This window comes from Lepus europaeus, chromosome 3 (assembly GCF_033115175.1).
Source record: "Lepus europaeus isolate LE1 chromosome 3, mLepTim1.pri, whole genome shotgun sequence".
Lineage (NCBI taxonomy): Eukaryota > Metazoa > Chordata > Mammalia > Lagomorpha > Leporidae > Lepus > Lepus europaeus.
In genome coordinates, this window is record NC_084829.1 from 107,780,614 (window position 1) to 107,797,174 (window position 16,561).

A 16,561-nucleotide genomic window follows, 5' to 3' on the forward strand; every position below is an offset into this window, starting at 1 on the left:
TTTTCTCTACTCCCACAGTCATTTCACCTGGGCTCTTCTCAACTTGCCATACTATAGCCACCCTGTCCAAGGGCGCGTTTCTTTCCTTCCTTCCTTCCCATCCCTCAATGAACTCTAACTTGTAAAGGAACTCCTCTCCGGTCACTCCCCCCACCTCACCGCGCGCGCCTCGTCGCCCTTCCCCTCCTCCTCCTGGTCCCCCGGGGATCTTTGACCCTGGCTGTGTGGAGGACCGGCGCCACCAGCCCCTCACACTTGCTCCCAGCTCACGCTCTCGGCCCTCCCTCCTCTCTCCCTCGCCGTTCTCTCTCCCCTATTCGTTTCCTGGAGGTTCTCCTCCCTCCTGGAACCCTCTGGGCCCCCTTGCGGGCGGGAGACGCGGAAGGCGGGCTGGACGAGCAGAGCAAGCGCCTGGCTCGCACCCGAGAACAGCGGCCTGACGTCACCGCGCCCTGTCTGTCAATCTCCTGCGGGCGCGCTGCTCGCGGCAGCCTCCGCCGCCCTGGACCGAGTCTCACTAGCGGCGGCGCCCGCATAGCTAACGCGCCCGCGCTCCCAGCTCGTCCGCCCGGCTACCGCCTGCAGCAACTGCTCTGTGTGCGCGGGGAGCGCAGCACGGCGCCCAGCCACGGTGCCCATGACCAGTGACCTGCTGGAGCCCTGACTGCCCAGGTGAGCTGCCGGCTCCTGGGGGGAACTTGCAGTGGTTGGGGAGCGGGGGGTGTAGGAGAGCCCGGGGACGGGTCATCCCTGAGAAACGGAGCCAGGCTTGACTCCTCACCCAAACCCCACGGGCACACACCCCAATTTCTCTGCTCGCAAACTCCTTTCAAGGGTCTCTGTGCGCTCCGGGGCTCTCCGGGCTCCGCGATCTCAGAAACCTTCGCTTTCAGCACCACGGACAGCGGCGCCGCGCCCAGCCCTAGGGACTGCCCCGCTGTGCCGGCCGCGGCCCACTCTCACTGCTGACCGTCCCCTCCGGGAGCGCGGGAGTGTGTGTGTGCAGACACAAGCACTCTTACAGACCATCCCGAGTGAGCGTGCGCGCGCAGTATCCCTGTGCACATTTGTGCAAAAACTCTCAAGCCGTGCACTTCGTGCGCACTCACTCAACAGGTCTTTGCTTGGGGTTCGCACTTAACCGCTGCTTCCCGGATCTGCTCCGGGGTCCTGGGCTGGGCCAGGCCACTCGAGCGGGACGATTCATACAGGGGACCCGCACACAGGAAGTTCTCTGACAGCCTGGGGGCGCCCCTGACCCTTCCCCTCGCTCTCTCTGCAGGGTGCAGCATCTGGCCGCGATGAACGCCAGCGCCGCCTCGCTCAACGAGTCCCAGGTGGTGGCGGTGGCGGCTGAGGGAGCGGCTGCTGCGGCCACCGTGGCAGGGGCGCCGGACGCCAGGGAATGGGGACCCCCTGTGGCGGCCGCGGCACTGGGAGGCGGCGCCGGCGCTAACGGGTCGCTGGAGCTGTCGTCGCAGCTGCAGGCGGGGCCGTCGGGACTGCTGCTGCCCGCGGTGAATCCATGGGACGTGCTGCTGTGCGTGTCGGGGACTGTGATCGCGGGGGAGAACGCGCTGGTGGTGGCGCTCATCGCGTCCACCCCGGCCCTGCGCACGCCCATGTTCGTGTTGGTGGGCAGCCTGGCCACCGCCGACTTGCTGGCGGGCTGTGGCCTCATCCTGCACTTTGTGTTCCAGTACTTGGTGCCCTCGGAGACTGTAAGCCTGCTCACCGTGGGCTTCCTCGTGGCCTCCTTTGCCGCCTCGGTGAGCAGCCTGCTGGCCATCACAGTGGACCGTTACCTGTCACTGTACAACGCGCTCACCTATTACTCGCGCCGGACCCTGTTAGGCGTGCACCTTTTGCTCGCCGCCACCTGGACGGTGTCCCTAGGCCTCGGGCTGCTGCCGGTGCTTGGCTGGAACTGCCTGGCAGAGCGCACCGCCTGCAGCGTGGTGCGCCCACTGACGCGCAGCCACGTGGCGCTGCTCTCCGCTGCCTTCTTTGCGGTCTTCGGGATCATGCTGCACCTGTACGTGCGCATCTGCCAGGTGGTGTGGCGCCACGCGCACCAGATCGCGCTGCAGCAACACTGTCTGGCGCCGCCCCACCTCGCTGCCACCAGAAAGGGTGTGGGCACGCTGGCCGTGGTGCTGGGCACTTTCGGGGCCAGCTGGCTGCCCTTCGCCATCTATTGCGTGGTGGGCAGCCACGAGGACCCGGCCATCTACACCTATGCCACCCTGCTGCCTGCCACCTACAACTCCATGATCAATCCCATCATCTATGCCTTCCGCAACCAGGAGATCCAGCGCGCCCTGTGGCTCCTGTTCTGTGGCTGTTTCCAGTCCAAAGTGCCCTTCCGCTCCAGGTCCCCCAGTGAGGTCTGAAGGGCTCCCCCAGTGTCTTCTCGCCAGCACCATGCCCCCAACAAGCCTGCCTTTGGTGAGCCTCTCCGTGCCTGCGGATGAACTCTGAGATTCCAGTGGTGTGAAACTGACATTGGAAAGAAAGAGGAAATCAACCCCAATGCAACAAACTCATGAGGACAAAGAAGCTTGTTGGCACTTTACATATACAGTGTATACATGTGTACATATATATACAAATATTTGTATCTCCTGAAGGTGTTGGGAATGTGGAGTTTCCAGGTCTGTGCAAAGCTCATGCAGAGATGTGGTTGTGTACTCAAACTGTACATCACATTTGTCAAATGAAGACATTCCAGTACTGCTTAATTAATAGCACTTTATTTTAGCTGCTAAACTGCCAAAACAGTGTTGCCATTTTCAGGGCAGGGGAAAGGGAGCAAAAGGTGTATTTTTGTTGTATGTGATAGAATATTTTGCTGCAATGCATCAACAAATTACAACATATTTTGTACACAAGTAAACATGTTATAAAAATATAATTTGGGGTCTGTGACTGGCTACAGAATTACTAGTTGAGAGCTGGGTTATGAGTGCATTTGCTCTAAGTTTATTATGTAACCCCCACCCTTCTGAGAACAACTTAATGTAAGAAATCATATGCACTATTATGCATACATTTTCTCTGAGATGTCTAATTCAGATTATTGTAGTGGGCAGGAAGGGACTATATGTCTATGTAACTGTACTCAAAGAATTCTAAAGTGTTCTTAGTGTTATCCGTGCTAGTTGGTCCACTCCCTTGGCCACTGGGTTTGGAAGACAAGTTTCCAAGGATATATGAAACCATTCCTTCATATCACCGCACATGCACTTGTGAGCTGACCCAGGATGATAAGTATTTTAAATGCTTAAAACTCACGCTGACTTAGTACATCGTTGGCAGTCAGGTCTTGTAGCAAGATGCACAGCCTCATAAAGTGAATAAGCTCTTCCAATGCTGGAGTGCAAGATGCAAGTCTATACATCATAACTTCATGAACTAAAAAAAAAATTGCCCAGCATCCCCTCTCAGGGCATTCTTGTCTTTGAAAGAGTGTCTTGAGGTTCTTAAGAACTGGATATTCCCATTACATCAATGAGCATGCATGACGATTCCCCTCTTGCCCTTCTTTCAGAGTGAAGTGAGGATAAACAAGACAGCTCACGAGGACATGGATGGGCACGCTCTGAGCCCATAAACACAAGCAATTGCTGCTTTTAGGCTTTAGGGAAATACACACAAGCAAATTCTCTCATACATTCCACAAATGTTTATTGAGTGCCTACCATATGCTAGACACAGTTCCAAGGCTGAAAATACAACTCATTACATTCTAGTAGGGAAGATGCCCTACATACAAATAAGCAAACACATAATGTCAGGCTAATAAGGAAAATAAAGTGGGGTGAGGGGTGGCAAGCAGTAGAGGGTGCTCCTTTGGGTAGGATGGTTAGGGAAGCTGTGTAACATTGAGGAGGAAATCTCGGTGAAGTGAGAGTGTGACAAAGAAGAGAAAGTGGGGGCAAGAGCTTCATGGGTGAAGGGAGCAGTGAGCGCAATAACTCAAGGTGGGAGCAGGCCTGGCAAGCTCAAAGGAACGGCAAAGATCAGTACAGCTGGGGGCACAGCCAGCAAAGGGAAGACAGGTCTGAAATTAACTAGGAGAGGGAGTTGGGACTGGATCATTTTGAGCTTTTTTTTTTTTTTGAAGATTTTATTTATTTATTTGAAAGGTAGACAGACAGAAAGAGAGAGAGGTTTTCCATCTACTAGGCTGATTCAAAACCAGGAGCCAGGAGCTTCTTCCGGGTCTCCCACATAGGTGCAGGGGCCCAAGCACTTGGACCATCTTCCACTGCTTTCTCAAGCCATAGCAGAGAGCTGGATCGGAAGTACAGCATCTGGGACACAAACTGGTGCCCATATGGGATGCTGGCATTGCATGTGGAGGCTTAGCCTAGTACACCACAATGCTGGGCCCCATTTCAAACCTTTTAGTTTCTGTAGGGACTTGGACTTTCACTCTGAGTGATGAGGAAGTGATATGATCTGATTTACACTTTAAGACTCATCCTGACTGTTCTACTGAAAATCGTCTCCAGTAGGGCCAGAGTGAGGACAGGAGATCAGGCATGAAACCACTGTCCTCATGAGAAATGACAGCTGCTTCAAGGTCAGTGGCAGTGGTGGGGATGGTGAAAAGGGCTAGGCCAGATGTTTGGTCAAACCTTATTCTGGGGGTTTCTTTGAGGATGTTTTTGACTGAGGTTTAAATGGAAAGACTTTGAATAAAGCTGCTTGCCCACCATTGTGTGGCTGGGCCTTGATCAGTCAGCTGAAGGCCTGAAGGGAACAGAAGGTCTGGCAGGAGGTCATTCCCCAACAGACTACCCTCAGACTTCACAAGCAGCATCAGCTCTTCCTGTGTCTACAGCTGGCACCCTGGAATGGAAACTGCAGCATCCACCCTGGGTCTCCAGCCTGCCAGGGCATGCTGCAGGGCTTGGCCTTGCCAATCTCCGTAATTCCTTGCTATAAATTCCTTCACCCGCACACACAGATGCACCTGCACAGCCTGTTGGTAGGATGTGCATACACACACATGCATTTGGTCATGTTTCTCTGGAGAACCTCAATTGGCATAGGAAAAGTGGGGTACTTTAAAAAGTTCATTTGTGACACCTAAATGGAGAGCTCATATGGGCAATGTATCATTTATATGTTTCACCAGCCCTTGCATAGCACTTAGCAATGCCACATGGCTGCTTCATGCACTTTACAAATATTAGCTCATTTCATCACCATAACAATCCTGAATGAGTCAGGGCCCAGAAGGAAATCAGTGGCCCATTTAATTCGGTGACTGGGGAGACTATCGTAAAGGGACTACCTATAAAAGTGGGAAGGCTTAGCCAGAGCCAGCATCAGCCAGATTGCCAGAAGAGGTAAGGGGGAGGGCGATCACTGGGAACAGGAGTCAGGGCTGTGGGGTTGGTTATATGGAAGTGAAAGTGACCTAAGCTGACTTACACCTTAACACCCAGCAAGAGTTGTGGCCATTAGCAGAGGGAGGCAGCCACTACCAACTTGTGGTCTGGCAGGGGAAGAGCTGGTGGCATAAATTACTGAACACCCTCCCCTCCCTTCCTGTTGGTACATCTCATTAACTAAATCAGAAGCCAGAGAGCAAGGTGACTCTTTGATGAAATCCACGACAGGCCAGATTTCCTGGCAACTGAGCAGGTGGAGAAGGGCAAAAGGTGGGTGTGCTGGTACAAGCAGACAACACCCAGCACTAATTTTACAAGCTAAAGACTATTATGAACCCCTCTTTATGGGTGAGGGAACAGGAGCACAAAGAGGCGAGCTAACCAAAACTGCGGTTCAGGAGACAGATCTAATCTGGACAAATGAATTGGGGAATTATTGACTTCTGAGCATAGGCAGCATAAAGCCATGGATCCCGATGGCATCACCTTGGGGGGTACTTATAGACAGAGATGAGAAGAGGACCAGGGACTGAGCCTCCAGGACAATGAGGTGTTTAGAAATCAAGGAGACAAGAGCAAGCAAGCAGAGGAGAAGGAGAGTGGTAAGCAAAATAGGAGTAAATCAAGAAAATGCAATGTCTCAAAAGAAAAAAGAAAAATGTGTTTGAGGGAAAGGAGTGAGCAGTTGGTCTTGTGGTTAGGACACCGCTTGGGATGCCATGTCCCGTAATATGTCCCATATCAGAGTCCCTGGGTTTGAGTCCCAGTTCCACTCCTGACTGCAACTTCCTGCTATTGTGAGGCAGCAGTAATAGTTCAAGTACTAGAGTTCCTGCCATCCATGTAAAAGAGCTGGGTGAGTTCCCAGCTCCCAGCCCAGTCCAAGCTGCTATGGGCATTTGGAGAGTGAACCAAATGGGTGGGAGTTCCCTTCTGTCTCTCTCTTTTTCTCTCTCCCCTCTTCTCAAATAAATAAACACTTCTAAGTGTTGCTGAGACAATAAGTAAAATGAGGACTGAAAAGTGACTAGAGGTTTTGTAAAGTAAGTGTCCTTGGTGAACATGATAAAAGAAGCTTCAAGAAAGGGAGAGAGGAAGAAAGCAGACTGAGGAAGATACGAGAGAAAACACACGAGCTATCTGGTCTTGCCGCTCACAGCAGAACCATGACCTTTACGAGATGACAAAACACACCCTTCCCTGCAGAGGTACACTTCCACAGCGTCTGCAAATTTAGACCCGTGAAGATCACGTCGTTGCTCATTCATCAAATTAAAAGCTTCTAAAGAACTCGCCTTCACGGCCTCTCCAGCATCCACAGGTCCTGTCCACGTCTGGAACGTATTCTGGACTAAAATACAAAAGCTCTGGCTGTCAGTTCCCCGAATGTGGTGGAACAGCAATACAATTTCAGAGATGGGACAAAGATGTCAACGTTTTTATATGTTTTATAATTACAGAGAAAACTGTCTTGTAGTCAGAACAATAAGAAAGGTCTAGTGTTAGAATAATGAGACACAGGCCACGGATCTGACTTTAATGTACTAGGTATTAATATTCAATATCAGCCCCAGCCCTAATCAAAATGTCTGGGAGAGCCAAGAATAAGAGGAAACTAAACAAGCAGGCTGTTGATAACCCTGACTTACACAGTTGGCCAGCCTGAGTAACGTCGATAGGTGTTTAACATTAACCAATCTGGTGATGTAAGAATATAAACCTGCGGATAGATCTTGAAACATTTCCATAGCTGAATGTCACACATTCGTTTAACCTACTGAATGGTAAAAATTTCCTAATGCCAGACTCTAGACTCTTTGCAAGAAACACACAGGTTTTGAGAAAGCAAAGCTTCACTCAAACAACCGACTGCCTCCCCACAATGACATCTTTTATTTAACACACTTAAAACCTGGCCACTGACCTTTACTGCCCAACGTGCTCATTATTCCTTATTTACTATCTGAGTTAATGGCAATTTCTAGCTGATCAAGCCACAAACCCTGGAACTGCACTCACTCCTCTGGTTTTTTCTCATATTGCACACCCAACGTGCTAGCAAAGCCTTTACCTTCAAAATATGCCCTGAATCCTATCCCTTGGCGCCGTGGAGTCACTATCATTACGCCTCTCCTGAGTTCCTGCAGTGACCCCCTGACTGCTCTCCTGGCTTTGGCTCTGGTGCATTTCCATCTGTCACCTACACAGTGGCTCACCCGTTGCACAGCTGCCTCCTCCACTGTGACTCTTCAAAGCAAGGCATGGGCCTGCCAGGTGCATAGATGGTCTCCAAAGGACAAACTTGGGGAAGGGCTACACAGACCCTGGAAACCAACCTTGAGCAAGAAATTCTGGGGTCCTGGGCCCTGCTGCCTGGTGTAGACGTGAGAGAATCAATTCTTTACCCCAAGAGAAGAGGCACAACTGGAGGAGGCCTATGAAAGGGGCCTCTGGTGCCTGAGGCCCAGGCTGGACATGGGCAGCATGTTAGGTTCTTATTACAGCGCTAACAAATACAATGAAGAGGGACGTAAGCTCAAAAAAAAAAAAAAAAAAAAAAAAAAAAAAAAAAAAAAAAAAAAACGTGCATTGACTCTTACAGTTGTGGGGGTTAGAAGTCTCAATCTCCCTGGGCCTAACTCAAGATGCCAGCCGGGCTGCATTTCTCCCAGAGGTCTCCAGGGAAAATCTGTTTGTTTGCCTTTTTCCAGCTCTTAGTGTTGCATTCCTTGGTTCATGGCCTTGTCCTCCATTTTCAAGGCAGGCAGTATAACATCTTACATCAGTGTTGTTTTTTTTTTTTTAAGATTTATTTATTTATTTGAATGTCAGAGTCACGGAGAGGGAGAGACAAAAAGAGAGATCTTCCATTCATTGGCTCACTGTGTAGATTAGATGGCTGCAATGTTCCAGGCTGGACTAGGCCCAAACCAGGAGCCAGGAGCTTCTTCCTGGACTCCCACATGGGGGCAGAGGCCCAAGCACTTGGGCCAGCTTCTGCTGAGTTTCCCAGGCCATTAGCGGGAACCAGGATGGGGAGTGGAGCACCAAGGACATGAACTGGCACCCCTATGGGATGCCAGCATCACAGGTGGTAGTTTTACCTGCTATACCACAATGCCAGGCCCACGTTTTTTTTTTAGCCAAATCTTCCTGTGCCTCCTTCTCATGAGAACCCTTGTGATTACATTTAGGGCGTGCCCTGATGATCCCCAAAGTCCCTTTGCCATGTACAGTAACAGACACAGCTCGGAGAGCAGTACTAATGAAAAAGGCAACAAAAGTATACACTGGGGTAGAAAGGATCCCACAGGAAGGTCAGGAAAATATTGTGGAATCTGAGCCTAGAACAAAAAATCGGCAAGGCAAAGGGCATTGAAAGGGGGTATTGCAGACCAAGAGGACAGCATGAAACACAGAAGCATAGTCCATTTGGAGAAATGTAGACCATCCAGTGTGGCTGGGGTGTGTAAAACGTAGGCCCAGAGGAGAGACCATAGTAGTGAGTCTGGGGAGGTAGCAAGATGCAGTTCTCAAAGATGGACGGCAGACGGTAATCCAGGTGAGAGGTGAGCTCAACCTGTCCAACCTGGCAGGGTAGAGGAGAGGAGATGGACTCAAGATATCAGAGGACTCAAGTAGAGGGTCTCCAACTAAGTGAGCGAGTGTTGGGTTAAGGAGCAGTATAAGCCAGAGTGTTAAACTGTGGATTCAGTGAGACAGGAAAATAGGGCAGAGGCAAATTGGAGGAAGATGGTGATAAAACAAGTTTTCCACGTGTTACATTGCACAATCTGTGGGATATCAAAGTGGAGGTAATTGGCCCTGTGAATTTGGAGTTCACAAGGATGACTAAAATGGAAGCGTCATTTCTGTCGTCACTGACCTGGCAGTGGAGAAGTCATAGGAGGGAAGGGGACCAGACCAAGGTCAGAGTCCGGGGTGCAGTAGCACACAAGAGTGCAAGGAAGCAAAGTAAAAGAGAAATGGAAACCTGGCCAGCGCCACGGCTCACTAGGCTAATCCTCCACCTGAGGCGCTGGCACCCCAGGTTCTAGGCCCGGTCGGGGCGCTGGATTCTGTCCCAGTTGCCCCTCTTCCAGGCCAGCTCTCTGCTGTGGCCAGGGAGTGCAGTGGAGGATGGCCCAAGTGCTTGGGCCCTGCACCTGCATGGAAGACCAGGAGAAGCACCTGGCTCCTGGCTTTGGATCCGCATGGTGCGCCAGCCGTTGCAGCCACTGGGGGGTGAACCAACGGCAAAAAGGAAGACCTTTCTCTCTGTCTCTCTCTCTCACTGTCCACTCTGCCTGTAAAAAAAAAGGGGGGGGGGGAACCTAGCAGCTGTTCCCAGCAGAGACCCTAGAAAGCCAGGAGGAGAAAAAGGTCTAAGAAAGAAGTGATTAAGGGTGTGGAGGCTGCCAGGAGGCCTAGTGGGACAGAGTCTGAGAAGAATTAGATTTGGGAATATGGCAGGCAGTGGTGACCTGAGTGAAAGTAGCTTTGATGGGCAGAGGAGGAGATTCATAGGGGATTGAGGAGAAAATGGGAATATTCCTATCTTTTTTTCAATATTTAGCTTTAAAATGGAAGCAGGTGGAGTGATTGCTAGAGGGCTATACAGAGTCACAAGATAGTCTTTGTTTTGTTTGGGCAAGAATTGAATACAGTAGGCTGAGGGGAAGTGACTGCACAGCTGGAAAAGATGAAGCTGGGAGGGAGGAAAAGGTGCCAGAGTGAGGCTCGGTAGGGGAGGATGGGGTACAGGGCAGCGTCAGGAGGAAGTGGGGCACTGCTCCCCTGCTGTGACACGAGGCAAGGCGGGAATAATTGGTACTGATAGATCTAAGTTTATAGGCAGTGGGAGGAAGTTCACAGAGTTCCTACCTGACAACTCCGATCTGTCTGAAGGAGGAGTGCCAGTTAAGAGGCTATTACACAAGAACCAAGAGCCCGAGTTGGTGACTTTGGGAACAAAGCTGCATTCTCGAGTGATGTTTACTCATTTCATCAAAGCTAAAGGGCAGACTATACAAAGCATGGCAAGGATGTGGAGAAGTTAGAATTGTCATACAAACAGGAAAATATGCTGGTGACTTCTTTAAAAGTTAGATACGCTCGTACCACACAACCTAACTCTTCTACTACCAAGCATTTATCCAAGATAAATGAAAAACTATGTCCACAGAGTCCATGGGGTAGGCCTTGTGGTGCAGTGGGCTAGGTTGCCACTTGGTGGAAGCACCACTGAGCACCCTAGTCCTGGATTTACCACTTTCCATCCACTGCTCTGCTTGACCGCTCAGCAGACTCCACATTTAATCACCTCTTTCTTACAACCTTTTCTCCTCCTGGATTTCCAAGGTTTCTGCTAGATACACCTCCTTGGTTTCCAATTTCTCTCTCTCTCTCTCTCTCTCTCTCTCTCTCTCTCTCTCTCTCTCTCTCTCTCTCTCTCTTTGACAGGCAGAGTTAGGCAGTGAGAGAGAGAGACAGAGAGAAAGGTCTTCCTTCTGTTGGTTCACCCCGCAAATGGCCGCTATGGCCTGAGCGCTGCGCCAATCTGAAGCCAGGAGCCAGGTGCTTCCTCCTGGTCTCCCATGCGGGTACAGGGCCCAAGCACTGGGGCCATCCTCCACTGCACTCCCGGGCCATAGCAGAGAGCAGGACTGGAAGAGGGGCAACCGGGACAGAACCGGCACCCCAACCTGGACTAGAACCTGGAGTGCCGGCGCCGCAGCCGGAGGATTAGCCTAGTGAGCTGTGGCACCAGCCTCCAATTCTTTTTTACCTTCCTTCTTTGTACTCCCATATGTTGCTGTGCCCAGACCCTGACCTTGGTCTGTTTGCATTCCCTGCTATAACTTGCTCTGCCTTCTAAATAATTAAAAATAAACAAACACCTGGAAGTAAAGATTTGCATGTGAATGTTCATAGCAGCTTTCTTTGTAATAGCCCCAAACTGGAAGCAACTCAAATATTCATCAATAGGTGAGTGAATAAACAGGATATGGCACATCTGTATAGCAGAATGCTACTCAGAAATTAAAAGGAATGAACTGTTGATATATGCAAAATGGATGAGTCTCCAGGTAATTATTCTGAGTGAAAAAAGCCAGACCAAAAAAAAGAATAAATAGTGTAAGAACCTCTTTATCTGAAATTCTTAAAGGTGTACAGTGACACAAATCTGGTATTGGGTGGGTTTGGGGGAGTCAGAATGGGAGAAAGGAAAGATTTGAAAAGGGGAACTTTTGGAGTGTGGGTATACTCCTTATATTAATTGTTTTTTTAACTTTTATTTAATGAATATAAACTCCCAAAGTACAGCTTATGGATTACAATGGCTTCCCCCACACACATAACTTCCCTCCCACCTGCAACCCTCCCCTCTCCCTCTCCCTTTCCATTCACATCAAGATTCACTTTTAATTATTTTTATATACAGAAGATCAATTTAGCATATACTAAGTAAAGATTTCAACAGTTTACACCCACACAGAAACACAAAGTGCAAAATACTGTTTGAGTACTAGTTATAGCATTAATTCACAATGTACAACACATTAAGGACAGAGATCCTACTTAATTGTAATGCTAGTTTCATTGACAGATACACACAAGTGTACTTCCAAAATTTTGTGGAAAATGAAATTAAAAGATAAATTAATTTTGATGCAAAAAAATCTGAAATCCATGCACATGAAGGATTTCAAAAAAATTCATTAAAATGAAATAATTTATGCATAGGTTTGAAAATTCTTTTGCACCAAAATTGACATCTTTTAATTCCATTTCCCACAAATGTTTGGAAGTGCCTTTGCATATCAAAAGTCATCAAAACTGTATTTTTTTAAAGGTTTATTTGTTTGAAAGGTAGAGTATCAGAAATACAGGAGGAGAGGAAGGGAAAGAGGAAAGGAGTAAGATAAGGAGGGAGGGAGAGAGGAAAAAGAGGGATAGGGAGAAGAAAGGAGAGACACACAGAAGGAGAGAGAGACAGACAGACAGAGATACAGAGAGAGACAGAGAGATTTATCTTCTATCCACTGGTTCTCTCTCAAAATGGCCACAACAGCCAGAACGGGGCCAGACTGAAGCCAGGAGCCAGGGACTCCACATCAGTCCACACTGGGCCATCTGATGCTGCCTTCTCTGGCATGTTAGCTGGTAGCTGAATAGGAAGAGGAACAGTCAGACTCAAACCAGAACTCCAACATGGGATGCCAGCATTGCAAGCAGAGGCTTAACTTGCTTCACCCTAATGCCAGCCCCATCAAAATGTACACTTTAAATATGTACTCTTCAGGTTGGGTATTTGGCACAGTGGTTAAGATGCCACTTGGAATGCCTGCATCCCATAGCTGAGTGTCTGGGTTTGAGTCATGGCTCCATTTCTGACCCAGCCTCCTGCTAACGTGCATCCTGAAAGCTGGTAGGTAATGCCTCAAGTACTTGGGTTTCTGCCCCCTATGTGGGAGACCTAAATCGAGTTCTAGGCTCCTGACTTCAGCTTGATGCAGCCCAGGCAGTTGTGGGCATTTGGGGAGTGAACCAGCAGATAGAATATCTCTATCTCTCTCTGTCTTTCAAGTAAATAATTTTTTAAAAATATTTACTGCTTGTCATATATCAAGTATCCCTCAATGAAGTTAAAATAAATAAACTGAAGCCAGAGAACATAGCGCAGTATAATAGCATATAATCTTAAGAACACAATATGACAATAAACTACAAAATCCTAATATGGTGTGGTTTATTAGCCAGAATGTACTGTTATCCTGCAGCAATAAATAACCCTGAAATCATGGTGGCTTAAACAAAAAGAAACCTGTACAGTATTAATTTCAATGCCTTGGCTACTTCCCAAGGCAACCAATCCCTATGCAGCAGCTTAGCCATCCATTCTCTGGCTCTACCCCCTTCACATGAGGCTTTTTCTATAATCACTGGGGCAGGGAAGAGAGCAGCACTGCATTTTGTTCTCCATTGTTTCTCTGAAAGTTGGGAAGGATTTCAGAACCGCGGTCAGCTCCTCTGGCTCTCTAGCCCCTTCTCAAGTCTGTGAGGCTCTCCCCTTTGCAGTTCCTTTCTTCCCTCTCCTTTCCTGGCAGCTTCCCTCTTTGCATTTTATGTCACTGAATGGTGTGCCTGCAGGGCCAGCATTGGTTCATCCTATGTTCTGCTGGAGAGCAGTCCAGACACTCGACACCTTCTCAAGTCTTCTCACCTGAGGTTCTCACCAATTTGTTTAATCGTAATTTAATTTCTGCTTATGTTCAGACTCCCGATCCCTGACATTGTGGAAAGCGCTGGGAATGGAGCAGTGAAAAAACACAGAGGATTTGGTCAATTCCCTAGGACATATTGGTTCCCAGGCTTTGGCACAGGGAAGGTCTCATCATGTACCTTCACTCAGACTCTGTTCAGTCAACTCCCATGCCTCTGTTCCTATTTTCCCCATGTCTATGCTGGTAAGGGATAGACCAGGGCTCTGACAACCACTTTGCAGATTCCATTAGCAGGCAAAGACTCCTATCCTAAACTGCACCTCATCCCTCAGAATCATCGGTGCATCTTTGAGGTGAAGGGTATGAGATAGGGCAGGGACCCTGGACACCAGACAAGGTCCTTCATCTCTTTGGGCTTCTATGTATTCATTGTCAAAGTGAGAGGTTTAGACTGAGATGAGTTCTGAGTTCACTTTTTTAAAAGATTTTATTTATTTATTTATTTGAGAGGCAGAGTTAAAGAGAGAGAGAGAGAGAGAGAGAGAGAGAGAGAGAGAGAGGCCTTCCATCTGCTGGTTCACTCCCCAAATAACCATAATGGCTGGAGCTGGGCCCATCTGAAGCCAGGAGCCATGAGCTTATTCTGGGTCTCCCACATGGGTGCAGGGGCTCAAGTACTTGACCCATCTTCTACTGCTTTCCCAGGCCACGGCAGAGAGCTGGATTGGAAGAGGAGCAACCGGGACACGAACAGGCACACATATGGGATGCCATTGCCACAGGCAGTGGCTTAGCCTACAACTCCACAGCTCTGGCCCCCTGAGTTCACTTTTAAACCTGTCACTTTTCTGAGCTTTTGACTGGCCAAGATATATCTGTGATAGAACAGAGAGATTCTCATTTTCTGAGAGTGGCTTATTCCTCAGATGTCAGGGGGCCTCACTTAAGCATCATTAGGTGAGGTTCATCATATTCAGAGGCTGCTTCTGCTCTCTGGCTTTGACTAAAGCTGAAATGCCTTGAAATGTGGTGGAAATTTTCATGTTCTAGCAGTTCCCTCAGTTTAAAGAATCAACCACATTGGAGAAAACTCTATGAAAAGCAAAGAATTGACCTATTCTTGTTAGCTCCTCTGTATCAACCCTTGATAGCTCCCTATTGCCATTAAAATAAAGTTGAGTTCCTTGATATGACCAGAAAAAAAGTCATAATCTGATCCCTACCAGCTTCTTCCCATCAATGTCCTCTCCCCAACAATGTTTGAAGGCCTTCACTTTTTGAATATGCTGACTTTCAACTGTCTCCCAGGATTTGTCTGCACCGTTACCTCAAGTCTTACACATTCATGTCTCAATTCCTCTACTCATTCCACGTGGTGATTCAAATGCAAATCTTTGCTTCTATACTCATTCTTCAGACTCAGGTCCTAGCTTACCTGTTCCCCTATTTTAGGCGAGATGAGGTGTTCTTCAAGCATCCAGCCTGGTATTCTTAACTCTTTTTTGGTAAGTATTTCCCTAAATTGTCTTCTTGCTAGGCTGCTTGCTCCAAGGGGACCCGTCCTTCTTGTCACTCCTGTATCTCAAGACATATGACAAACCTGGCATATAAAACATAGGCAAAACATACATGTCAAACAAGGTTTGAGGAGGGTTTTATTTCTTTTTCTGATGAGAGATGACTTTTTTATTTGGTGCTATAATCACAATTGATATAAAAGTCTCAAAAATGCTCTAGTTGATAATTTTAGCTAAAATTCTAAGTGATGGAGAGTTGCCCAGTGGCATTGTAGGGCTGCAGAAGGGGTTCCAGACCATTCTCATGGTTGGAATAATAATGCCATTATATATTGGCAGCATGTAACAGCTCAGGGAGGTAGCTCAGCTGAAGAAATAGCTAATTGAAACATGAAAAATGATAGGATATCATTCTTTTTCATGGCTGAATATTATTCTATTATTGTACATGTATCAAATTATTCCACTGAATCCTAAAAAATGTACAATAAAAAATATTTTAACGTGAAGAGGGTCTGGCAACAGAGAGCAGGCAACTGAGCAGAGGGGGAGTCAGCTGAGACCATGACCAGAGGCAAAGCTGGAAGGAGAGTGGGAAGGCCAAATCCTAAGGAGTGTCTCGCTCACAGAGGGCTGTGGCAGTTTCCTGTGGGCTGCATCCACAGACACTCAAAGATCCGCACCATGAGCCATGGATGAGTGGGTGGCAGTGCTGCTTTGTACAATGCTGTGATTCTGGAACCTCTCTCTGTTGAGATCCTGGAGCTGGTGGGTAATGCTTCCAAGGATCTAAAAGGAGAGCACATTACTCCATGTTGCTTGCAGCATGCAGTCCATGGTGAGGAAGAATTGGATTCTCTTACCAAGGCTAGCACAGCTAGGGGCAGAGTGATTCCTCACATCCACAAATCTCAGATTGGAAGGGAGGGATAGCAGAACACGGCACAGAGGATGTTTGACCCAGCCATCTTCTGCCCCGGCATTGCACCCTAACAGGGACAGAGATGTAATGAGAATATGTGAATTTTTTAAAATGTCAGTTAAATGGACAAGCATAGATAATTACTATAGACATGATAAAAAGCAACATTTGTCCTATCTTTGACTCAGAAGTTTGATGAAAGAAGCTTTCTATGTGGTGACAGTTGTGTTGATTGGCAAGGCTTTGCTCACATGTTTTTTTTTTTTTTAATGGAACAGGTAAACCATGTGAAAAATAATTCGTCTCAAAACTCTTCTATTCATGATGTATTGGGAATATTATTCTTACATTTGGAAATTTTCTATATCTCAAATTCTGAATACAGAATAATCTTAAAACAGAGAGTGGGGGCCCTTGTTATGGTGTAGGAAATTGGGCCACCACCTGAGACACCGGCATCCCATATGGATGACACTTCAAGACCTGGCT

The 16,561-nt window shown here is 48.1% G+C and overlaps 1 protein-coding gene and 1 pseudogene across 1 annotated transcript; both read left to right on the forward strand.

Moving 5' to 3' along the window:
* Positions 1 to 1,301: 1,301 nt before the first annotated feature.
* On the forward strand, positions 1,302 to 2,393 carry GPR6 (G protein-coupled receptor 6). The gene has a single exon (XM_062187652.1). It carries the CDS (start codon positions 1,302 to 1,304, stop codon positions 2,391 to 2,393), a length of 1,092 nt encoding a protein of 363 aa, XP_062043636.1.
* A 5,487-nt stretch (positions 2,394 to 7,880) lies between these two features.
* LOC133756619 (histone H2A.V-like) lies at positions 7,881 to 16,083 on the forward strand (annotated as a pseudogene).
* The last annotated feature ends 478 nt before the right edge of the window (positions 16,084 to 16,561 follow it).